Genomic DNA, 27,213 nt, shown 5'->3' with positions numbered 1-27,213 from the left:
CCCCTGCCCGGCTGCATGGCTGACTCTCAGTAATGTAACTCTCTCCTGCCCGGCTGACCCTCTGCAACTCTCTCCTGCCCGGCTGCCTGCTCTCAGATCCTAACCCTATAAAGCATCTCTGGGACGAGGTAGAATGGGTTGTTCAGAGCATCTCAGCACCTTCATGTAATTTGGAGCAACTGCAAGAACCTGTCCTGTTGGCATGGGCCAGTATTCCTGGGGAACCATCTCTGCACCTTGTGCAATCTATGACGCAATGAATTACTAGAGTTGTGAAGGCCAATGGAGGCCCAATGTGCTACTAGATGGGTGTCTTTAAAAATGTGGCCATTTAGTGTATGTTTTATATCTGGTGGAGATGACAGGATAAAGTTAATCATAGACATTAGATGATTTTTTCTCTGTTTTTCTGCATAATTTCTTACAACTTCTCCATCTGTTTGTGACTTTTACAATATTTATTTCAGGGTGAAGTTCTGACCCATATTAATACTACAGAGACATATGTGAGGGGTGATGAGCGGTGTAAAGAGGAGATTCCTACAGATAACCGCACAGGTGAGTAGTGACCACTAAATGCAGAGAAGTCACAGATAATGATAATAATAATAATCTTTTTATATAGCGCCAACATATTCCGCAGTGCTTTACAATTCAGAGGTTCATATACAACAGCCATAAGAAACATAGCTAAAGATAATACAATAATTTAAACAAAAATAATGACTACCCTGCTCGTAAGAGCTTACAATCTACAATGAAGTGGGGGTGACACAAAGTACAGCGGCTTATTTACAATGATGGTCCAGCCAGCTTGAGGGGATGAGGGATAGATAAAGGCTGCATGAGCTCATCACCAGCCAGTATTAGAAAAGGAGAACTACCGAACATACAGTCCATGGATCAATAGGAAATAGCAGAACAATTTATAAAATGAGAAAATATACCTTTATTAAATAGCACAAATGGTACACCATACACAAAAAGAGAAATACGTGCGCAGCACCTGACATATTAATTAATTGATAATCTGGGCACATGGAACAATTGACCAGACGAAGGGGTATGCAAATAACGTAATACGTCTTTTATCTACCCATACCTCGTAAAAAGGGGGGGGAATATATGCAATAACAATAAATATCAGAATAGAAGTATATATATCAATATAACCTGTAATATGTATGAAACATACAAGGTACTCCACAAATGTGTGCAGTCATATTCCCCAAAATTAATGGTGCCACAACCTAAACATGTCCTAGGTATAAGGAGGAGTGGACAGAGGTCAATAGTCAATATGTCGGTTTAATCGTGCCATATCATACATGAAGGTAGAAGCCAGCCGCGTAACGTATACCCCGACGCGCGTTTCGGACCGCCGTCCTTCGTCAGGGGGAAGGACGGCGGTCCAAAACGCACGTCGGGGTATACGTTACGCGGCTGGCTTCTACCTTCAGGTATGATATGGCACGATTAAACCGACATATTGACTATTGACCTCTGTCCACTCCTCCTTATACCTAGGACATGTTTAGGTTCTGGCACCATTAATTTTGGGGAATATGACTGCACACATTTGTGGAGTACCTTGTATGTTTCATACATATTACAGGTTATATTGATATATATACTTCTATTCTGATATTTATAGTTATTGCATATATTCCCCCCCCTTTTTACGAGGTATGGGTAGATAAAAGACGTATTACGTTATTTGCATACCCCTTCGTCTGGTCAATTGTTCCATGTGCCCAGATTATCAATTAATTAATATGTCAGGTGCTGCGCACGTATTTCTCTTTTTGTGTATGGTGTACCATTTGTGCTATTTAATAAAGGTATATTTTCTCATTTTATAAATTGTTCTGCTATTTCCTATTGATCCATGGACTGTATGTTCGGTTGTTCTCCTTTTCTATGTATTTATACCGAATGGTCCGCCATTCTATGGTCCTTGTGCTGATTTCCACAGCTTGGATTTTATGCCAGAGACTGGATTCCAATACATCTCCATATCTGTATAGTTTTCCAGTGTTTTTTTCCTCTTTTCACCAGCCAAGATTAGTAGTGCTTTTGCGTGCGGTGGAGTTTGGTGAAGAAGTATGTTTGGAGAAATAATGAATGGGTTATAAATATATAAAAGGACTTTGATTAGGGAACGTGATAGGCCACCCTAAACAGATGTGTTTTTAGGGAGCGCCTAAACTGTGTAAGTTGTGGTTCTTCCTAATTTCTTGGGGTAGAGCATTCCAAAGAATAGGAGCAGCTCGGGAGAAATCTTGGAGCCGAGAGTGGGAGGTATGAATTAGTGCGGATGTTAGTCAAAAGTCGCTTGCGGAGTGTAGAGAACAGGTAGGCAGATAAACAGAAATGAGGGAGGAGATGTAGGGGGGTGCCGCACTGTGGAGAGCTTTGTGGGTGAGAACAAGCAATTTAAATTGGATCCTATAATGTATGGGCAGCCAGTGCAATGACTAGCACAGAGCGGAAGCGTCCAAGTAACAATTAGCCAGATAGATGACCCTGGCTGCAGCATTAAGGATGGACTGGAGAGGGGAAAGTAGAGTGAGGGGGAGGCCAGTTAATAGAGAGTTACAGTAGTCAAGGCGAGAGTGCATCAGGGCAACAGTGAGGGTTTTTGTTGTTTCCAAAGTGAGAAAGTGTATAGTTGTGTGTCATCAGCATAAAGATGGTACTGAAAGCCAAATTTGCTGATGGTCTGTCCAATTGGGGCCGTGTAGAGAGAAGAGAAGAGGGCCAAGGACTGAAACCCGAGGAATCCCAATAGTGAGAGGAAGGGGGGGGAAGAAGTGGAGCCAGCGAACGATACACTGAAAGAGCCGTCAGATAGGTAGGAGGAGAACCAGGAGAGAGCAGTGTCCTTTATGCCGATTGAGTGGAACATAGAGAGTAGGAGGTGGTGGGCAACGGTGTCGAAAGCTGCAGAGAGTAGTCACCGTTACGTTTTGCTGTCAGAAGGTCATTGGTTACTTTGATGAGTGCAGTTTCTTCAGAATTTAGGGGACGGAAGCCGGACTGTGATGGATCTAGAAGAGATTGAATAGAGAGGTAACTGGTAAGGCAGAAGTAGACAAGGCGCTCCAAGAGTTTAGAGATGAAGGGGACATTGGAGACTGGGCTATAGTTGTTTGTGCAGGAAGGGTCAAGAGAGGGCTTTTTTAATAGTGGAGTAATGATGGAGTATTTGAAGGAGGAGGGTAAGATACCAGAAGATAGAGGGAGAGTTTGAAGATTTTAGTTAGGTGAGTAGTGACGACTGGAGTAGGTATGAGGGAATGGGGTCAGTGGTTCATATCGTAGGGTGCTAAGAATAGAAGAGCCTGAAGACTACTTCTTCTCTGACTGGGTCAAATGTGGAGATATTACTCAGTCACTCGCGTGTAGAATAATTATAGGTGTTGATATTTTTCAGAGTATGTTCACATGGAACTTTTGATGTGGATTTTACGGTTAAAGATTTAGGGACTGATTCATTAAGACAAGCTCTGTGCACACCAGTCTGAATTAAGGCGTGAGGTGGGCTAAGATTCACTTAATGAATTCACCAGAAATAGTACTTACGTCAGGGACAGACAGGAGAAACATGTCTGGCGTGTGTAAGTTATGCTAGCAGTGGTATACCTATTTTGGCACCTGCTTGCAATGACTGAGGTTTTGATCACATCCTACAATAGGCACCTTTTTCCAGACACCAAATTTATAAGTATGGTTGATGTTGATTTATTATTTGTGGCATTATTATACACTTTCTACATAATTTATTATCAATAATCTGTGGAAGACGTTATAGCAGGGATGTCAAACTCAAATGCACAGGGGACCAAAATTAAAACCTTGGACAAAGTCGATGGCCAACTTTTGATATTTATTAAAAGAAATTGTACAATTGAGGAAGTTTTTCCTTATCTAATATGGAAACAAACTTAAAGGGGTTGTCCCACAAACTAAGTAATTTTAATTAATAAACCTCAAGAGACAGACAGCATGACAGGAACATTGGATATGTCCTCGTGGGCAGGAGTGTGCAAAGAAATCAGTGTCCCATAGCAGAAGTTTTAATTGGGTGCACTCCCCTCAAAAAAAAAAACCTTACTATTCAGTGGGGTCACAGAAGGGCAGATCTCACAACATCACAGCCCTTACAAAGCAATTTTCCTTCTATTGAAACACCTAGATTGCCTTTTCATTGCCCCCATAAAGTATGATGCCAGCAAAAGTTCCTTCTAAACACAGTATGACACCCCCAGAGTGAATTCCTCCACACTACAATCCATACGCATGGTATGATGACCCTACTGTATGCCCCCTCAACTTCCCTGGCAAAGTATGGTGACCCCAACACAGTATAATGAGCCCCACATAATTCTCAACGCAGTTTAATGGCCCCACATAGTCCTCTACATGGCATCACTGGCCTAATCACCCTGAGGGCCAGAGTTTTGACACGTATGTTTTATAGCAACAAAATATTTGTGTGATTTATTGTATGTGACTTTACTTGTTGCTTGTAAATCACCAGAGTCTACGCCCCCCTCACACTTTCTGGTTTTCATATGTTTAATACAAAAACAAATTTATTTTTTATGAGCAATTACTATTGTCACTTTTTTGCCAAGGTGAAATTATACACTTGGTGGTTCTTAGATATAACTAATTCTATAAAAATGTGGATTTCTCTGGAATAAGACATCAGAGCGGACATCAAGGTATAATTTATTCAACTTTCTATGATCTGCATGCCCATGTAGGTGGCATAGGAGGGTTGATCCTACTGATGGATTCCCTTTTAAGTGAAAAAAAAACAACAATAAAAAAACTATTTTGTACACCGGTTTCTCCTCTGCATCCATAGTATATTTTTGAGCTGCTGTAGAGGAGATAACTCTGTATTCACAGTCCTGTCCATCACAGGTCACTGTGCACAATGGAGGTCTCTAAATAAACCTTTGAAGCATGTTGGTGTCGGTGACATCTGATATAGAAGATAGAAACATTACCAGCCACAGGCTTCACTGTTATGTACATTCTATCTGTTTGAATCTTCATAGAAGGCATTCAGATGTCCCGTTGCTGTAGGCATGGATAAGGCTGGATGCAGATGGCCATGTCAAAAATAGTGACAGTCATGTTTGCAAATTGCAGACTTGCTTGGCTCCATGTGCAACTTTAGATTTGTGTTGTGGATACGTGCAGGATCTGCCTCCTTTTTGCATGCAATATCTTGATCCATTAGTTGCACCAGAATAAAGTAAAGATTAGCAAATTGATTTGATGCAAATCGAATTCATGTAACGTTTTAGATACTTCACTTCTGTGCAAATTCAAATAATTTCGATTTGTGCAAATTGATATTGGTTGTATCCGCCACAGAAGGCTCCTGTGATCTCAGGCGTGGCCACATGGGCTTTTCCATGATGCCTTGTAGCTAACACCTTTATATAGTTGTAAGGCGGCGGTGTTCACACCGTGCATTAACTGAGGCAGTGACCCAAGCAAGTCCAATATAAACAGCTTTATTCAGCAACTCACGGGTAACAGAAAAGTCCTCCGGTTCGCAGCTGGGTTAACATCAGTCCATAAACAACGTCTGCTGGGGGCAACGGCCACGCCGGGCCGCTCAGAGCCTGACAGGTGCAGAGCCTTCCCAGGCGTAGGTTCAGCCACACTCAATCCTGCCGAGCTTTCCTGCTATGCTCCAAGCAGGTTCCAACATAGAACAACATTAATCCTTAGTGCAGGGTTTTTAAAGGACCTGTGGCAAGAGCCACTGGAAAACCCGGGTTGGAGGGAGGAGACCGCCCCACTGCCTCCTGTGACCTCCTCCAAGAAATGAAGGCCCTGCCAGGTTTTTACTAATCTGCCTTAGCCAGATAGCCTGACTAGGTCAATGCTCACCTTCATTCCTGCATTGCAGCTGCAGGTGTGTCTGTGACTGCAATGCTCTCCAATGGTTTTAATAGGTCTCTGTACACATTCTGGGGGAGATATAACGTCCCTTGTATACGATCCCGGTCACTGCCTCACAAGTGTAGTGCAAGAAATCAGGAGGGAATATCAGGGTTTTTATTAAAGCTGAGGCAGGGAATGCTGCACCCATTTTAGGGTGGTTTTGGATAGTGAGGAGACATCAGAGCTCATAACTCAGCAAGAGAGATAGGAAGAGAAAGTCCTAAAACTTTTGACAATTACTTCAGACAGTGTGTGTTGTAGAACTGCACAAGTGAGGAAAATGAATGTAGTGTTCTGAGAATAATAGAGATTCAGTTGACCGGTAGAGAGAGACAAAAAAGAGGTGCCAGCAGCAGAGCCAGTGACCTTGATCTGAGATGGTATTGATGGGCTGGAATCTTTTCTTTCTTTCAATTACACAATTTTTTTCTAAAATTCTTCATGCACTAGAAAGCAGCAAGCCAGCACAATATTTGTCAAATACAATAAAATCTGAACTTGGTGTCAGTAAGAGAAAATGTGCTTGTCACAAGTGAATGACTGTACTGAATTTGTGCATTTTGTATTCATTTTTGTGAAAGGGGGGGGGGTGATTATATTTTAAAAAATACTAAATATAATTGACCTAAATCCAGACATATAACTGACTGTCTACCTCACTAAGTAGTGTGTGTCAGATTTTTTTTTAATTGACACCTGTTTTTCCTGTTAAATGTCACATACATATATACAGGTGCATACATCAACTTTTTGATGATATTCTAATTTAGTGAGAAGCACCTGTACCATGCCGTGTATTAATCTGACTGTCTCATAATCAGTCAGAATATCCAGTTAGAATGTTTAAGAGGAACAACCACCAGTTGGTTTGATCATAATATATTCATTTAGGGTGCCAACCACCACTGCAAGGTAGACCCAGAGGTGAGGGTTACCTAGTGTTTGTCAGGGTGTATATTTCTAAAATTTGTGTCCTTGTGTGTTCTTTTTTGTATTGTATTCATATATTTTTTTTAACCCCTTCCCGACATTTGCAGTATATGAACGCCATGGTCGGGAAGGACTTCCCAACCAATTGTCACGCCAGGTGTGGGAAAGACTTAGTGCAACACAGAGGGAAGAGAGAAAGAGAGCCCAGACTCTAGGGAAAGAAGGGAGTGGAGACATCCTAGTCTGGTCTAGTGTCACCCTGTCTCAACTACCTTCCCTATATTGGCTCTGCACCAGTCGCTGCATGCGTGTCTCGCCCTGACTTTTCCTGGCATATGGCTAAGGCTAAGGCTAGGGATGGGAGGAGATGAGCACTGGTCGATCTCCACTAAACTTTATAGACAACAAGGATAAACAAACAGGGGAGGGATTGCTTAGCTTTAGACGACTCCTAATGTGCACACGGCCTCAAGCTCCAGAGAGGACAAAGTACTGCTTTGCTAAAGCCTCACAAGTAGTAATGAATATAGCCGGCACCTCCCTCTCAGACACACCAGGTATTTATACACCCAGGCCAGAGAGCTAATTAGCCAGAGGGAGGTAGCCGCTAGGTCCTAGAGACAGCCTCTCATCTAAGAAGATGTCTGTAATGCCAAACATGGAGATATCCTGCAACCAACTGCAGGGCGACTGTCTGTCACCTCTGATACACCCGTGACACCAGTGCAGTATACACAAGTCATGTCGATCGCCCGTGCACAGGGGGCTCTGTGCAGGCAATCACCGCTGGGTGTCAACTGATTCTGACAGCTGACACCCGGGAATCAGTGCCAGGAGCAGTGCCTGCACCACTCCCGACACTTTAATCTTCTAAATGCTGCAAGGGCAGCACTGACAGTTTATAAGGCATATCAATGCTCCTGTATTCTTATGCTTCTTAAGCGATCAGGCGGAAAAAAGTGAAAGTCCCATAAAAGGGACAAAGTAAAAAAAAAATAAAGATTGTAAAAATTATTTTTTTTTAAAAAATCACAAAATATTATTAAGAAAACATATATTGTACCCATACATAAATATTTTTAGGAATAAACAAAAAAGGTACACATTTTTGGTATCGCCACTTCCGGAACGACACAACCTATAAAACTGTCTCCACTAGATAACCGCTACAGTGAACACCATAAATAAAAAAACAAGGCAAAAAATTATGCTTTGTCATACTGCTGAACAAAAAGTAGAATAAAACGCGATTAAAAAGACAAATGTAAATCAATTTCATCTCAGAAAACATCATACCGCAAAAAGCAATATGCCATACGGCTCCATCAGCGGAAAAATAAAAGTTAAAGCTCTCAGAATAAACAGGTGCAAAAGTAATTTATTTTCTATAAAATAGTATGTGTATAAGCGCCAAAACATAAAAAAATATAAATGTGGTATCGCTGTAATCGAACTGACCCGAAGACTGAAGCTGCCTTATCAATTTTACCACATGCGGAACGGCATAAAAAAACAAAAAACAAGTCCTGAATTGCTAGTTTGTGTTCATTATACCTCCCAAAAATCGGAATACAAATCGATCAAAAAATGTCATGTGCCCAAAAGTGGTGCCAGACAGAGTCTGCTGCTTTGTTATAGTTAATGGGATCTCTCGGGGGTTTCATCTCAATCACGTCACTCAGAAATTTAGATGGAAACCCTACTTTCTCCTGTTACCCTTGTATAAATTGAAAAAATTTCGAGTCTAAAGTAAAAAAAAATTTTGTGGAAATAAAAAAAAGCACCTGAAGAATTAATAGACTTCTTGAATGTGGTTTTGAGCACCTTGAGGGGTGCATTTCTTAGAATGGTGTCACTTTTGGGTATTCTCTGTAATCTAGACCCCTCAAATTCACTTCAAATGTGATGTGGTCCCTATAAAAATGGTTTTGTAAATTTTGTTGGAAAAGTGAGAAATCGCTTGTCACCCTTATAACCAGGACTGTGGAGTCGGTAAGTCAAACCTCTGACTCTTCATTTTCCATGACACTGACTCCACGACTCCGACTCCTCAATTTCCATGACACAGACTCCGACTCCCTCATACATGGCTCATGTTTAAGTGATAAATTTACTGTAGCACAGATTCATCTCAGCTAAAAGTCTAGTCCCTTAGATCAGGAATAGGACAGACATTTATAGGACATTTCATAACTTTCCCAAATTCTTATGAAAAAAAAATATTCCCCACAAACTTCATTGAACTACTTTACCCAGTTTATTACCGTATATATTTTAGGAGTTGGAGTTGATCTATTTTATGCCGACTTGGACTCCACCAAAATGGACACCGACTCCGACTCCACAGCCCTGCTTATAACTTCCTAACAAAAAAAAATTGTTTTAAAAATTGTGCTGATGTAAAGTAGATATATGGGAAATGTTATTTATTAACTATTTTGTGTAACAAAACGGTCTAATTTAAGGGCACAAAAGTTACAAGTTTGAAAATTGCAAAATGTTCAAAATTTTCACTAACTTCCTGGTTTTTTTTCACGAATGATATTCGTATTGAAGAAATTTTACCACTATCATAAAGTACAATAAAACATTTTTTAAATCAGTGGGATCCATTGAAGCATTCCAAAGTTATTACCTCATAAAATGGCAGCGGTCAGGGTCTTTTTTGATGACCCTTGAAGAATCCAGGTTGGGACCGTCAGGTCCCATGGCCCCATTGAGACGTTTGGAGAAGCCAAGTTGGGACCAACCGGTCACCTGGCCTCATGGAGACGTTCAGAAAAGCCAGGTTTGCAACTATCAGGTCACCTATCCACGTACCTCAGTGAACTGTCAGCTTCCTAAGCTTGTTGTTCCCTCCTTTCTGTGGGTGCCCGCCAAAAGCGGGGTGCCACTGGTGGGGTTATTCGGCCCTGGAAGCCCCGAAGTCGTAGCTGCTCTAATCCCAGCAAGCCAGTGGAAGGGTGAAACTCTGTAATTTGCACCATCTTGTGGATTTGCTGGAACTGTACTATATGTTTTCTTCTGTTGGTGGTTGAATAAAGTATTCCCACACTGCTTTTACCCTCACTCTGTGTTTTGAGTAGTTTTAGGCCCCCGGGGAAGGAGTGCGGGTGTTCAATTGGATGAGCCCTGATCCATGCTGTTTTTCTAATGACAGCTGGGCCAGCGGACGAGAGCACCCACTGACCATTATATCTCCACACTTGGCAGCAGTGGGATACTACTTAGGATGCCCAGAACGTCGTGGAGGATGACGGAAACTCTGCTGAGGTGAGACCAGAGGAATTCGACTGCTTGCCAGAGCAAGGATCCAGTGACAGTCTGGAATCGACCCAGTCCCCAGCAGCCCAAATCCAGGAGTTGTTGGTTGCATTGGGACCTGGAGCCTCAAGTGGGGAAAGGGCTTGTATTATGGAATCAGTTTTCAGAATTCCAGTACCCCTACCCCCATGATGGTCCCCCACCAAGAAACTCATCTCCGCTATAGAGCCGTGCCAGTGTTTAATGAGTCCAACACCGAAGTTGATGAACATCTGTAAGATTTTGAGACTCTGATGCACCAGGTGCCCACAACTGATTGGGCTGAATACCGGTGGATTAGTTTGACTGGCCAGACACGGGATGCTGTACGGTTGCTTGGGCCTCGGGACTGCCTACTATTAGCCCTTTTTACCATCACCCCCTAGAGAGATTGCATCAAGTTCCGGACATATTGCGCACCATGCCTCTCTCACACACACACATACTGCTCACCATGCCTCTCTCACATATACTCCTTACCATGCCTCTCTCGACATGGTGCTGGAAGATGCACCACCAGGTTGGAAGGCACTTAACAAGCTACTGTGGAAGAGCTGATGGTCGACCGGAGTATGATCAATGCTCATGATGCGCCTGGAGCAAAGCTGCAAAAACGTCTTGGTGCCGATATCGCTTGGTCGAAGAGGAAGATCAAAAGCTGCTGGGATATCATAAGGTTCGGAATCTGGAATGTACGAATCATGAATCAAGGCAAACTCGACATCGTCAAAGCTGAAATGGACAGAACAGGATTTGACTTTCTTGGAATTGGCGAACGAAGACTCAATCAGCACATTTCTAGCAACGATAACTGAAAATGAAATAGTGTCACTTTTATTCTCAAGCGAAGATTGACCAGCACTGTCCTGAAGTACAGTGCAGTCAGAGATAGATTGGTGTAGTCGTATCGAGATGACTGTCACATTATACATGTCGTCTCACAAACAACAGCTGCTGCTGAGGAGGTCATTTAACTATTCTATGATCAAATTCAAGGTGAAATTGACAAGACGCCAAAACAACACTTACTCATTATCATGGCAGACTAGAATGCCAAGGTGGGCCACGGCAAACATGCAATCGTTGTTGGAAACTTTAGACTTGGTGAAAGAAATGAGGCTGAAGGAAGATTCATTGACTTGTGTGACAAGTCAACTGTCTTTCAAAATCCAAAACGGAGACTCTACACATGGACATCACCTAATGGGGCGTATAAGAAGCAGAATGACTACATATTTGTTCGCCAACAATGGATGTTGTCGATCATGACCGTGAAAACAAGGCCAGTATATGACTGTGGAACTGATCATGAACTTGACAGCAAAGATTAGATCAAGCTGCGCAAACGGAATAGACAACATGATATTTTTTGGAACGGTCTGCACAACCAATTTACTTAACTTTGGATGAAATAAAGCTTGCGCAATTAGGAACACAAGTAAAGACTATTACTGAACCAACTAGTAAGACAATGAACCAGAGGCAGAAGACATCCTTACAACCATGGTTAACAGAAGCAACCCTAAATATCATCAAAGGAAGACTAATGACAAAAGGTAACAAGCAAGATTCAGACAACATCAGTAAAAGACTGAAGAGAGCCATTCAAGCAGACACAGAACTTTATTACTAAAAGATATGTACAGAGCTAGAAAGCAAACATCTGAAGGGCAAAACAAGGAAGGCATATCTAAAGATCAGAGATGTGGCAAAAGATTCAACCAAGAGTGGGCATGTTGAAAGACGACAACAGGAACAAACTAACTGAGCCAGAACAGATCAAGGGTAGATGGAAAGAGTACACTGAGCCACTCTACAAGAACAACTCTGTGATATGGGCATAAAATGAGACTGGAAATGAAAGAGAGCTGAACATCCTTAAAGAAGTTGTCCAGTACTTTATTACCCTCCCAATGTATACCCCCGGGGCCCCTAAGTATTTTTGTAAATACCTTATGTTGCTGTTTCTGCCTGTGAGCGGTGCTATCCTTGGCCACTCACAGGCATCACGTGACCCCGCACTGACGTCACAAGTGAGGCGTCACTCAGCGCTGGGGTCCCCGCGGTGGCTGCTGGGTTGTGGGCGGGACTACCCCCTCGTCCCATCCAGCATCCACCGCGTGCTTTCCCAATGAATGGGGAGAGGCAGAGTGCGCGGTAGATGCTGGGTGTGACGCAGGGTTGGGGGGGTAACACCGCCCACAGCCTGGCATCCACCATGGAACACAGAAGACAGAGACCCCCGGCTGCTGCCAGCACTTGTCGTGACGTCAGCGGATGTCAGAGCCGGCTGTAGCTGGGGGTCGCGTGATGACTGAGCGGCCAGTGATGGCACCACTCACAGGCAGTATCTGCAACGTAAGGTAATTACAAAAATCCTTAGGGGCCTCGGGGGATACATTGGGGGGGGGGGTAATTTAAAGTACTGGACAACCCCTTTTAAAGCTTCTGTCAAACAATAAAACTCCTGGATGTGACAATATTCCAATAGAGCTAATAAAGTTTTCTGAAGCAGCAGTTGATGTCATCACTTGACTGTGTCAACAGATAATGGCAACTTGTAAATGGACTAAGAACTGGACAAGATCAATGTTTTTTCCTATTCTGAAGAAGGGAGATCCTACAGTCTGTGGAAACTGTTGGATTATTACACTCATACTGCATGCCAGCAAAATACTTCTGAAGAGCCTAAAAAGACGGTTACAGCCTTACTTTGACGAAGAGCTGCCAGAAGAAAAACAGGATTCAGAAAAGGAAGAGGAACAAGAGATGTGATTGCTAAAATTAGATGGATAATGGAAAAGGTCAAAGAATACAATGAGATCTATTTTTCCTTCATCGACTACAGCAAAGCCTTCAACTGTGTTGATCACGAGAAACTTTGGAATACCCCCTGAAAGGATATGGGTTATCCAGACCATCTGGCCAGTCTCATTAGGAACCTTTATGTTGGCCAAGAAGCAACAGTCCAAACAGAACACTGCAACACCGTTTGTCTGAAAGTAGAGCGAGGCATGAGAGAAGGCTGCATCCTGTCACCATTTCTCTTCAAAATATATGCAGAAGCTATTTTCAGGAAGGCTTCACTTGCCGAAAAAGAAGTAATCAAAATTGCTAGTCGAATCATCAACAATCTTAAATACACAGACAACACAACATTCATAGCAACAAGCATAAATAGAATGATGGACTTTTTACGGAGTGTCAAGGTAGAAAGATTAAACTGCTACTAAATTCAAAGAAGACAAAAATATTGACTACTGCCAGGTACAACTGGAACACATTTGAGATGGATGGCAACTAACTGGCGAAGTCGAATCGATGATCACTCAAGATTCAAGGATGACACTGGAAGTCAAACGGGGAAGCCTATGGGCAAATCAACAATGAAGTCACTGGACAAAGTCTTCAAATTGAGGAACATTTTACTGGCAACGAAGATACGGCTCGTATATAGTCTGTTTTTTTTCTGTAGTAACATATTGTTGTGAAACCTGGATGATAAAGAAGCAAGACAGAAGGAGAATCAACACCTTTGAAATGTGGTGTTGGAGAAGGATGTTATCAATATGGATGTCAAAAAGAACAAACATATCAATTTTGAAACAAATCAAGCCAGACATGTCACTCAAAGCCAGGATCAGCAAGCTATGGATTGTGTTCTTTGGACACATCATACAAAGAAAGCAGTCACTCTAGAAGGACATCATGGTCGGAAGAATAGAAGGAACAAGGCAAAGAGGAAGATAGCCAATATACCCTCTTTGCTCAGTACTGATATCAGAACATCCATTCATTATAACTTTATTGACAACAGTATTATTAAGTCTTTAGGTGCACAAAGGATATTAATATCTCACACATTCCTATGTAATCAGCAAAATATTGTTACACACAATCATTGAGACCTAATAATTAAAAATGAATTCAGTGAGATGAACAACCAAATATTGCCCCGTTTAGACAGCAACGGCGCCCCTGCACGAGTCTCTTTCCTCCTCTCAGCAGGGACGCCAGCGTGTCTACTTACCCTTCCCCACTGCCCCAGCCTTCGCAGCATCTGCTTTCACCCAGGGACCTGCGCAAGGCATGCAGATCTCCTGGGAGTGTGCTTAGGGCATTTACACTCCTTGCTTCTTTAAAGGGCAGCGCACGCACTTCTGAAAATGTCCCCAGCCAATATTTGGGAGACATCAGGTATTTAAGGCACCCTCTCCTATATGAAGAGGAAGTCGTCTATGTATCTACCATACCATATCAATTTTGATTAAAAAGGATTAGAAGTAGAATGGAGAAATTCCGTCTCCCATAATGACATCACCACATTAGCTAATGAGGGAGAATATTTAGCACCCGATGACACGCCTTTACACTATAAATAATGAGTGTCCAACGGTAAAAAAAAAAAATGTGTCATAAGAAAATAGGTAATCTGGATGATGTACACTTGTAAATCCATCAAAATGTTACTGTATTTTAATAAATTATTCATTGATTTCATTGCAACATAGAATGTTAGAATTGGAAGGGTCCTCCAGGGTCATCGTGTCCAGCCGCCTGCTCAATGCAGAATTCACTAAACCATCTCAGACAGATGTCTGTACAACCTTTGTTTGAAGACTTGCATTGAATGAGAACTCACCACCTCTCGTGGAAGCCTGTTCCACACATGGATCACCCTCACTCTCAAAAAGTTTTTTCTAATATGTATCTTCTCCCTTTCAGTTTCATTCCATTGCTTCTCCTGTTTCCATGTGCAACTGAGAATAAGGATGGTCCCTCTGTGACATCTCTTCAGATATTTGTGGGCAGCTATTAAGTCTCCTCTTAGCTTTCTTTTTTTGCAAGCTAAACATTCCCAGATACTTTGCAGTCCGCTCACCATCTTGTTATCTCTTCTCTGAACTTGCTCCAGTTTTTCAATGTATTTTTTTATTTTTATTTTTTAAATGTGTTGCCCAGAACTGGACACATTATTTCAGATGAGGTCTGACCAATGAGGAGTAGAGGGGAATTATTACTTCATGTGATCTAGACTCTATGCTTCTCTTAATACATCCCAGAAATGTTTGCCTTTTTTGCTGCTGCATCACACTGACTCATGTGCAGTCTGATCTATTAGTATACCCAAGTGTTTTTCACACGTGCTGTTGCTTAGCCCTATTCCTCCCATTCTGCAGATGTAATTTTAGTTTTTTTTGCCCAGATGTACAATCTTGCATTTCTCCGTTAAATATCATTCTATTAGTCGCTGCCCAATGTTCAATCTTATAGGGACGCTAGTCACTAATTCACGGAGCGACCGTGAGGCGGATATCTAAGAGAGCCCTTAGATACCAAGGGAAAAGACAGATGCGTAAGTCAGGTCACAATCCAGGGTCAATATCAAGAGAGCAGAACAAAGCAAGAGGGCAAGACAAGAAGGTAGTCAGAACACGGTCTAGAAGGGTCAGGCAGCAGGAGATCAGAACAACAGAATGAGGCAACCACTCACCAGGAAGCACTAACTACGTCTGGTAGGGAACAGGGGTAGTCAGCTCAGTTAAATAGCTTGAGAAATCTCCAGAACATGGAACACCTGGAGACTGCCTTGCAAATCCCAGTCAAAGATTGGACAGCCGAGCAATCAAAGCACTGAGAGCCCGACTTGCCACTCACAGGATTGGACAGCCAAGCAGTCCATCAAAACACAGCAAGAACCAGTTCAATAGGACAGCATAGCAATCCCACACAGATTGCAGAAATCGTGATACTACCCCCTCTTCAATGGGGGGCCACCGGATCCCCAGGTTTCCCAGGAAACCTCCGATGGAAGGCCCTGACTAGACGATCAGCATTTACGTCACGAGCAGGGACCTAGGATCTCTTCTCTGGTCCGTAACCTCTCCAATTAATGAGGTATTGGAGGGAATTACGGACTTTCCGAGAATCAACAACCTTTTGTACTTCAAACTCCAAACTGTCATTGACGGAAACTGGCGGAGGTGGAGATGAAGGAGACAAAATGGAAGGGACAAACTCTTTTAGCAGAGATTTATGGAATACATTGGGAATGAGAAAAGACGGAGGGAGTTTTAATCTGAAGGTCACTGGGTTAACTACCTCCAAAATCTCATATGGACCAGTAAACTTAGAACCCAACTTTGCTGATGGCACTTTCAATTTAATATTTTTGGAAGAAAGCCATACCTTATCACAAACTTTGAATATGGGGCCCCCTGAACGTTTCCCATCAGCCTTCCGTTTCTGACTATGCTGGGCTACCCCAATATTCTTCTGAACCTCCCTCCAGACATCCCCAAGTTTCTGTATGACAACCTCCATTCCTGGACAACCAGAACTCATTCTTGAGAATTCACCAAAATGAGGATGAAAACCATAATTGCAAAAAAAAAAAAAGCAAGATTCCAGTAGACTGGTTAACCCGACTGTAAAAGGCGAACTCAGCAAGAGGTAAGAATGAGGACCAGTCTTCCTGCTGAGCCGCAATGATGCATCTAAGAATTAGCTCCAATGCCTGATTTGTCCTCTCTGTCTGACCGTTCGTTTCAGGATGATAAGCAGAGGAAAATGATAGGTCAATTCCTAATCTTTTACAAAACGCTCTCCAGAATTTGGAGACAAATTTCACCCCCCTAGCGGATACAATGTTCAAGGGAATGCCATGCAATCTTACCACATGACTGATAAATAACCAGGAAAGCGTCTCAGCATTAAGTAACCCTTATAATGGAACAAAAGGCGCTTGTTTACTGAATCAGTCAACCACCACCCAAATAACGGTTTTCCCACAAGACAAAGGCAAATCAGTTATGAAATCTATGGACAAATGAGTCCACGGTCTTTCTGGAATAGGCAAAGGAGCCAATTCCCCTGCGGACCGGTTATGACAAACTTTAGCGCGTGCGCAAACATCACAAGCGGATACAAAACTTTTAATGTCATTAAGCATAGATGACCACCATAAGTTTCTACATATAGCCTTTTGAGTAGCAGTGACCACTCAAGATAGTCATGAAACTCTTGCAACAAACGCAATCTTAGATACACGGGCACAAATAATTTAGATCCAGGAATAGCGGAAGGAGCCGACGACTGGACTTTGCAAATCTCAGCCTCCAATTCTGAGGACACCATCGAAATTACTATACCCTTTGGAAGAATGGAGAAAGGAGGTTCTGGAGGAGAAACAGACTCAAGGCTGAGTGACAGAGTGTCAGCTCTAACATTCTTAGACCCTGGTCTGAATGCGATGGAAAAATTTAATCTAGAAAAAAGGACCACCTGGCCTGTCTAGGGGTTAAACGTTTAGCAGATTCAATATAAGCCAGATTCTTATGATCAGTCACAACCATGACCTGATGAATAGCTCCCTCCAAAAAATGCCTCCATTCTTCAAAAGCTAACTTTACAGCAAGCAGCTCAAGATTTCCAACATCATAGTTTCGCTCAGCAGATGAAAATTTCCTAGAAAAAAAATGTAAATTAGTCAGGGTTTTGGGACCTTGGGACAAAACAGCCCCCACCCCAATCTCATCCACCTCTACAATAAACGGTTTTTGAAGATCAGGCTGAATCAGAACTGGAGCAGACATGAAGCACTCTTAGTTTATTAAAGGCCTCAATATCATCTGACTGCCAAATTTTAAGATCCGGCCCCTTACATGTGAGATCAGTAAGAGGTTTAACAATCTGTGAAAAACCCCTTATAAATTTTTTTTATAGTAGTTGGCGAATTCTAAAAAACGCTGTAGTTCTTTAAGGTCATGAGGTTGAACCCAATCAATTATAGCCTGCACCTTCCCAGGATCCATTTTAAAACCCTCAGCAGATACAATGAACCCCAGAAATGATATTTCCTGAACGGAGAGTACACTTTTCTAATTTGGCAAACAAAGAATTCTCCCTGAGTTTTTGTAAAACAAAACTAACATGCTCATAGTGTGAACTTAGATCAGACGACAAAATTAGAATGTCATCAAGGTAGATCACAATAAACCTTCCAATGATATCAGAAAAAATGTCATTTATAAAGTTCTGAAAAACCGAAGGTGCATTTGTTAAACCAAAAGGCATGACCAGATTCTCAAATAGACCCTAGGACGTTAAAAATGCTGTTTTCCACTCATCACCCTCCCGGATTCGTATCAGATTATACGCCCCTCTGAGATCAAGTTTAGAAAACCATTTAGCTCCAGTAAGCTGATTATATAGGTCGGGGATGAAGTATTTTTAAACAGTAATTTTGTTTAGTTCACGGAAATCAAGGCAGGGATGGAGGCCACCATCTTTCTTTTTCACAAAGAAAAAACCAGCAGCTACAGATGAGGAGGAAGAACGAATATGACCCTTCCGTAAACTTACTTTAATATATTCTTTCATAGTGGTCCGTACAGGTCCCGACAAATTGAACAAGCGAGCCTTAGGCAATTTGGCATTAGGAATTAAATCAATAGTACAATCACAAGGACGATGGGGAGGTAGTATCTCTGCCTCTTTTTTCTGAGAACACATCTCCGAAGTCTTTCAGGTATGTCAACAGACCCTCTAGACTAGTGGAGCAAATTTGCTCAGAGTGAATACATCTTTCATGGCAGTTGGGACTCTATTTAACAATATCTTTTTGCCACCAATTGATAACAGGATTATGAACATGCAGCCAAGTAAACCCCAACACCAACCCAGCAGGTAAATTATCCAGCACATAACAGGAGATGGACTCATAGTGCAGTGTTCACACTGTTAGTGTGAATTTCACCGTTACCAGCTGGACAAAGTTCTGGAGTAATGGTGTCTTGTCAATGGCGACAATCTGAATGGGTCTTTCTAATCTAACTGTCCCTAATCCTAATTTAAGAACCAGTCCAGAATCAATTAAGTTTGCCGCAGACCCACAGTCAATGAAAGCAAGTGCAGACAACCATAGGTTCTGAAAACATAGTTTCACGTTCAGCGGTACTTTATCTGAGGAGTAAAAAGGTACCTTGAAGCCTGGGTGACCTCCTCGACAATCACCCAGGCTTAGGCATTTCCCGATGGCTTATTTGCTTGAAGGCCAGTCGAGCAGTCCTTGAGATAATGTTCAGCGTGACCACAGTAGAAGCAGAGTCTGAGATCGCACCGGCGTTTCCTCTCCACGGTCCGAGAGCTGGCTGCTCCAACCTCCACTGAGTCCGTCTCAGGTAAGGAAAAAGGCTCAGGAGGAATGACCAAAACCTATTTTCTCTCATCAGCTCTCTCCCGAATCCTGTGGTCCATACGAATGGCCTGAGTCATAGCCTCCCACAAAGACAGGGGTGAAGAATGCAAGGCCAGAGTGTCCTTAAGAGAATCTGTAAGGCCACGGCAAAACTGCCACCTGAGAGCAGCATCGTTCCAAAAAATCTCAGAGGACAATTGCCGATACTCTGAACTATAATCCTCAGCGGTGCGGCCCCCCTGCGTCAGGTTCATGTTTCTTAGCCTCTGCGACCTGGATGATTCATCATAAAAATCATCCCTAAAGCATCAAAAAAGGTGTCGACAGAATACCATTCTGGGGCTAGTGGGGGCAAAGAAAATTCCCAATTCTGAGGACCCCCACACAATAGGGACATTATCATACCCACCCGCTGGGACTCACCCCCAGAAGACCAGGGTGGCAGAGTAAAAAATAATTTACAGCTCTCCTTGAACACCCTAAATTGAGCCCTCCCCCCCAAGAATTTGTCAGGAAGTGCCACAACTGGTTCGGGGGAGGTCAACTGTACGTCAGTGGGTCCAGAAGACATAACTACTGTCACTGGCGGAGAGCTTTGGGACACACCCAGAGTACTAAACTGACCCTGCAGCTGAGACTGAGGATTCTAGCCTTTGGAGATTCCTGGCCAGATCTTGAACCATTTGGGTCAGACTCGTCACCTGATCACACAGTGCATGGACTGGATCCATTGGTGAGAGGAAAAAAAATGTATGGTCAGCTAGTCACTAACTCACGGAGTGACCGTGAGGCGGATAGTCAGAAGTTCCGAGGTCAATACCAAGAGAGCCCGTAGATACCAAGGGAAAAGACAGATGCGTAAGTCATGGCACAATCCAGGGTCAATATCAAGAGAGAGCAGAACAAAGCAAGAGGGCAAGACAAGGTGGTAGTCAGAACACGGTCCAAAAGGGTCAGGCAGCAGGATATCAGAATACAGAACAGAATAGAGCACATCAGAATGAGGCAACCACTCACCAGGAAGCACAAACTACGTCTGGCTGGGAACAGGGGTAGTCAGCTCAGTTAAATAGCTTGGGCAATCTCCAGAACACGGAACACCTGGAGACTGCCCTTCAAATCCCAGTCAAAAATTGGACAGCTGAGCTGTCAATCAAAGCACTGAGAGCCCGACTTGCCACTCACAGGATTGGACAGCCAAGCAGTCCATCAAAACACAGCAAGAACCACTGGCCTATAATTTCCTGGCTCCATCTTCTTTCCCTTTTTGAAGATGGAGACAACCTTTGCCCGTCTCCAATCTTCAGGGACTTATCCTGTTCTCCGCTATTTTTCAAAGATTCTGGCTAGTGGTTCTCTTTTCAGTACCCTAAGATGTAATTCATCTGGACTAGGCGATTTAAATTAGCTAAGTGTTCCCTCACCACCTCTGTGTTTATAGATGGTGTAGATTATTTTATTCATTTGATAGCACCGTGAAGATCAGTTGATGTTAAAATTGCTTTCTTAAACAACACAAATATAAAATAGGAATTTAAGTTTGGCCTTCTCAACATCATTTTTGACCACTTCACCCTCTTCATCCTGTAAAAGTCCTATAGCATCTTTGACTTTTCTTTTGCTTTTGACATACCCCCCAAATCCTTTTTATTGCTTTTGTCTCCCTTGTAAATCTCACAGCATTATTGGCTTTGGCTCTTCTAATGCTTGCCCTGCATTCCCTGCAGACAGCATTATATTCTTCTTTACATATGCCCCCCCCCCCCCCTTTCCAATTAATATACATTTATTTTTTCCTTTTTAACAGGTGTTCTGTGTTCATCCATCCTGGTCTCTTTAAATGCTTCTAATTCTTCCTTTTTGCGATTGTTACTGGTTGTACAGTGAGAATTTCATTTAGCAAAATCTCCCATCCTTCTTGGACATATCTGTCCTTTAGAACATTAAAGCCATTGGATCTTTTCATATCCTCTTTGAGTCCATTAAAATATGCCTTTCTGAAGTCCAACCTTAAAGCACACCTGTCAGAAGGATTGTGCTCAGTAAACTACATATACTGTCAGGAGGGCGACATTACACTGATTAAAATGATACCTTGGTTGATGAAATCCACCCTGTGGATTTGGAGATAATAATATGCTCTGGGGCGGGCTGTGGGCTGGTGCTCTGCTTATATATTCATCTGTATGCTCTTATGACAGCTCACTGTGCCTTCACTGACCTGCCTCAATTTTACAGATGAATCAGATGACAACGTGAGCGAGAAGCTGTGACCGGTGGTAAAAAGCTTACTGCTGGTCACAGGCGTCGGCTGATAAGAGAAAGCTACCAAATAAAAGTGTGGGTTCCCGCTGATTATTCATAATCAGCAGAGGCAAAACCACCCTCTGGGGGCTGATATTACTAGCCTGGGAAAGGGGCCATTAGCACAAAATGTTCCCTGACTCACAGCTGTTTGATTAGCATTTACTGGCTAGTTTATTGGGGGACCTCATAAAAAATTTACATAGGATCCCCCTATAAATGATATCCAGCAAAAGCTAAACAGACAGCTGTTGGCTGATATTAATATCCATGGAAGGCGACATGGATATTGGTCCCCTCCGAGGCTAATAAGATCAGTCCTTATCAATAAGATGCGCCAATTCTTATGCTTAGCCTTGCTCTTCCCACTTGCCCTGTTGCAGTGGCAAATGGGGTGATAGGGTTGGGGTTGATGTAAGCTTTGTATTGCCAACTGGAATCAAGCCCAGGGGTTAGTAATGGAGAGGCGTCTATAAGACTATTACTAACCCCATAGTCAGATTGTAAAAAAAACCACACCCAGAATAAAGTCCTTTATTTGAAATATAGACAGACTCCTTTATTTAAATAAAAATCAAAAAGCATTATACTCAACTTAACACCTAATCCCCAATGCCCATGTCACCTGTAAAAAATACCATAATCTCACCTTACTGCTGGGAAGATAATCCATACTGTCCCACAACGACTCGGATTATTTGGATAGTGGTCACATCAGTGATGCGAACGCTATCTCCGCTATCCGGCTCACATTGACACAGTAAGAACACTCCTACAGTATGTAACGGTGCCGTGAGAGGTCACCGGCGTTCATAGCTGATGAACCCGGTCACCTCACTAACTGCATGGTTGGCTGCGTGAGTTCACCGGGGTTCATCAGCCTTGAACTCCAGTGAACTTTCTCATGGCAGCTCAGCGCGACACACTGCAAGAGCGATTACGCTCCTGTGTCAGTGTGAGCCAGCTGTCGGGGAGAGCAGTCACACTAGTGACTGCTGATGTTATTGCTCTCCAAGTCATCTGGATCGTCGTGGGACAGTATGGATTATCTTTAAGGCGGACAGGTGAGTATTATGGTGATGGTTGAGTATTATGGGGGTTTATTATTTTTTGTCTTTTACAGGGGACAAGGGCTTTGAGGATTAGAGGTTAAGGTGATTATTTTGGTGTTTTTTTATGTTGCCTTTTTTTTACAGGGGACAAGGGCTTCATGGATTAGGCGTAAAGGTGAGTATAATGCTTTTTTTTTTTTTTCAATAAAGGAGTCTGTGTCTTTATTTCAAATAAGATATTTACTCTGGGTGTGTGTTTGTTTTTTTTACAATCTGTGGGGTTTGTAATAGGGACGTCTTATAGACACCTCTCCATTACTAACCTGTGGGCTTGATGTCAGCGGCAATAAAACAGCCATCAACCCCACAACCATTAACCCACTTGCCACCGCCACCGGGCCAGTGGGAAGAGCCGGGCAAGGTGCCAGAATTGGCGCATCTAGTAGATGCGGCTGTTCTGGGGTGGCTGTTGGGTGCAATATCCATGGCCCCTTCCCAGTCTTAGAATACCAGCCCCCAGATGTCTGCTTTAGCTTTGCTGGTTGTCAAAAATGAAGGGGATCCCATGCCATTTTTTAAAAATTATTTATTTAAATAATAAAAAAAAAAACAGCATGGGGACCCCTCTTTTTTGATAACCAGTCATGACAAAGCTGACAGCTGAGGGTTGCAGCCCACATCTGTTAGTTTTGCCTGCGGTGGTTATCAAAAATAGAGGTACTGCACATTTTTAAAATGTATTTATTTATTTAATACTCTCGTCAGCAGCGCCTGCTCTCTCTCTTATCAGCAATAGCAAGCGTAGGCTGGTGAGAGTAATACTGTTTCATCAGCTGATACCAGTGACCAGCGGTAAGCTTTGTACCGCCGGTCATAGCTGCTGGCTCCCGCTGTCAGGTAGCTGGAGCTCTCTGACTGTCTTACCACCGTTGAGAGCCCTTGTTTCTCACGCTGTCACGCAGATGACAGTGTGGGAAACCACGTATCATCAGGCCTCTTTCATGTGAATAGGGTCCAGGTTCGAGTTCTGGTACCCAAGTCAAACTTTTTTTTTTTTAGCTGAACGTCCAGGGGTTTGCCCATCACTATTACTGACCCAATCCCAGATATGATGGGGCTCATGGGAGGAGGGTTCATAGCTTCGTGGATTTTGGGGAGAGCATGTAGGATTGGCAAAACTGGGTGTTCTACTGAAAGGTATTCCACCTTTTTTAATTCCCAATGTGAAACAGTCTTGTATAATTCTGTTAGACAGTTTAGTATAGGTGGACCTAACAATCCCACTTTGATTTTTCAAGAGGAAATTAGCAGGATTATACAAGATGTAACTGGAACCGATTAGTCACAGACACAGTGAAGCATAAATCTACAGCAAATATGGGTATAATAGAGATGTGAAATTTTGAAAAGACATACCGTAACCTGGTTGCCTAAAGGTACCGTCACACTTAGCGACACTACAGCGATCCCGACAACAATACGACCTGGCAGGGATTGTTGCTGCATCGCTATGTGGTCTCTGGTGAGATGTCAAACAGTCAGATCTTCCCAACGACGCAGCAACGACACGGCGACCTGTATAACGATGCAACGCAAATGCACGCCTATGTGTCGTTGGTCGTTGGTAAGGTGTCAAACACACCGATGCATGCTACCCAGCGGGACCTCAACGATCAAAAAATGGTCCAGGCCATTCTGACACGACCAGCGATCTCACAGCAGGGGCCTGGTCGCTGCTACGTGTCACACTAAGCGAGATCGCTACTGAGGTCGCTGTTGCGTCACAAAACTTGTGACTCAGCAGCGATCTCGCTAGCGATCTCGCTTAGTGTGACGAGGCCTTAACACTATAATCTATCAGTTAGTCTTTTGTGATCTATTGTCTAACTCTGTCAATAATGGAATTGTATACGGTTTGCATGAAAATACTTTAAAAGTATAAAACAATATAAACAGTAACATAATTCCAATGAAAAATAATCTTTTTTATGTTTTGCAGGTGACTGTATCAAGATCTCAGAGGGACGTCTGATTTCAGATTTTGCAGCAGATAATCTTGGTGTCACACCAGATACATATGCAGACCATGTCATTATACCTAATACACCTCAAGCCCTTATCAGAAAAAATCTGTCATCTGATCCTTTTCAACAGGTCCTTTTTTCTACTTCAACAAAGACAAATATGCAAAACAAAAGACAGAGAAGGGCTGATAAACATGAAATTGCTTACATAGGGCAGAAACCATTTTCATGTTCAGAATGTGGAAAATGTTGCAATACTAAATCAAAACTTGTAATACATCAGAGAAGTCACACAGGGGAGAAGCCATTTTTATGTTCAGAATGTGGGAAATGTTACATTACTAAATCAAGGCTTGTAATGCATAAAATAACTCACACAGGAGAGAAGCCATATTCATGTCCAGAATGTGGGAAATGTTTTAATTTGCAAGGAAATCTTGTTACACACCTGAGAATTCATGCAGGGGAGAACCCATTTTCTTGTTCAGAATGTGGGAAACATTTTAACAGAAAATCACAGCTCGTTACACATCAAAGAATTCATACAGGGGAGAAGCCATTTTTATGTTCAGAATGTGGGAAATGTTTTACAGACAAATCAAATCTTATTTCACATCAAATAATTCACACAAGAGAGAAACCATTTTCTTGTTCAGAATGTGGAAGATGTTGCAATACTAAATCAAAACTTGTAATACACCAGAGAAGCCACACAGGGGAGAAGCCATTTTTATGTTCAGAATGTGGGAAATGTTACATTACTAAATCAAGGCTTGTAATGCATAAAAGAACTCACACAGGGGAGAAGCTATATTCATGTCCAGAATGTGGGAAAAGTTTTAATTTGCAAGGAAATCTAGTTACACATCTGAGAATTCATGCAGGGGAGAACCCATTTTCTTGTTCAGAATGTGGGAAACGTTTTAACAGAAAATCACAGCTCATTACACATCAGAGAATTCATACAGGAGAGAAGCCATTTTTATGTTCAGAATGTGGGAGATGCTTTACTGACAAATCAAATCTTATTTCACATCAGATAATTCACACAGGGGAGAAACCATTTTCTTGTTCAGAATGTGGGAAATGTTTTAATATAAAATCACAGCTTCGTAGACATCAGAGAATTCACACAGGGGAGAAACCATTTTCATGTTCAGAATGTGGGAAATGTTTTAACACAAAATCACAGCTTGTTACACATCAGAAAACTCACACAGGACAGAAACCATTTTCATGTTCAAATTGTGGGAAATGTTTTACTCAGAAAATAAATCTTGTTAGACATCAAAAAACACACATGAGAAAGTAGCCATTTTTTTTAATTGTTTTATTGACAAAATTTAAAAGAAATAATACAAATTAGAATAAAGTCTCCAAAAGCAAGCGAAAACAATTTGAAGCAGTAAACAATTATTAAAAATTAGATAGGAAGCAAACATCTGAGGGGCAAGACCAAGGTGGCAAATCTAAAGATGAAAGAGATAAGGCAAAAGTTTTATCCAACAATGGGCATGTTGACAGACGACAACAGGACAAACTAACGGAGCCAGAACATATCAAGGAAAGATGGAAAGAGCATATGGAGCACACTCTACAAGAACAACTCTGATATGGGGAGAAACTAAGACTGAAAATTATAGAGAGCCGAACATCCTTAAAGACTCTGTCCGACCCCAAAACTCAGATTAATTTATAAATAAAAATTATGCTGCATTGTAACGAAAACGTTCCCCACAGTGTTTTGTCTTGCTTTTTACCTTCAGTTCCTCCAGTTTTTTGCTTCAGTGCCTCTATGCTTGCTGTTTACATGCTGCTCTTCATGATTCGGCAACTTCCTGTGCTTTTTTTTTTAACTTCACAGCCAGTGCTAAACCCTGCCCACTTTATACTTCTCTCTATCCGCCCACTATCTACTCCACTCTGTCTGCCCACTGTCTACTCCTCTCTGTCTGCCCACTCCACCCTCATTGGTCAGGACTCTGCTTCTGCACTGCTCTATGTAGCCAGTGACTCGGTGTTAGAGAAGCCATCCTGGGACTTCTTGTCATCCTCATCCTCAGCCGAGCGGCACAAGTTTCCTTCATTGTGACCTTTATATCCATAGTGCTATAAAGCTGTTAGATATTCCTCTATATTATCCTGCATTAGAATAACTGATCTGCTCCCTCTCTGCCCATCCACCTATATGTCTGTTACATCACCAACTTATCTTCTACCTACACAATATTTTCTCTCATTGTCCGCTTCTATCTCTAAGTATTAGAGTACTGTTCCTATCCCATGTATTAAATCACATTCACACAGTCAGTATTTTACATCAGCATGTGTAAGCCAAAACCAGGAGTGAGTGATAAATGCAGAATTGGTGACTTGTTTCTATTATACTTTTTCTCTGATTGTTCCTCATCTGGTTTTGGCTACAACT

At 42.3% G+C, this 27,213-nt stretch overlaps 2 protein-coding genes across 2 annotated transcripts in view; one reads left to right on the top strand and one right to left on the bottom strand.

Moving 5' to 3' along the window:
- LOC141270733 (uncharacterized) overlaps nt 1-26,488 on the top strand; it is a 36,234-nt gene extending 9,746 nt beyond the window's left edge. The window contains exons 6-7 of the mRNA XM_073680828.1: nt 468-558; nt 24,761-26,488. Coding sequence (XP_073536929.1) covers nt 468-558; nt 24,761-26,097 — 1,428 coding nt within the window. The 3' untranslated portion in view covers nt 26,098-26,488. The remainder of the gene's footprint in view (nt 1-467; nt 559-24,760) is intronic.
- Nucleotides 1-27,213, bottom strand: part of LOC141270719 (uncharacterized) — a 477,393-nt gene that overhangs the window by 132,927 nt on the left and 317,253 nt on the right. The gene's annotated exons all lie outside the window — the stretch shown is intronic.

This window comes from Phyllobates terribilis, unplaced genomic scaffold (assembly GCF_046119375.1).
Source record: "Phyllobates terribilis strain yellow unplaced genomic scaffold, ASM4611937v1 Scaffold_5__5_contigs__length_657084704, whole genome shotgun sequence".
Classification (NCBI taxonomy): Eukaryota; Metazoa; Chordata; class Amphibia; order Anura; family Dendrobatidae; genus Phyllobates; species Phyllobates terribilis.
Note: the sequence above shows the minus strand (reverse complement) of the source record. Positions and strands in the feature narration are given on the sequence as shown.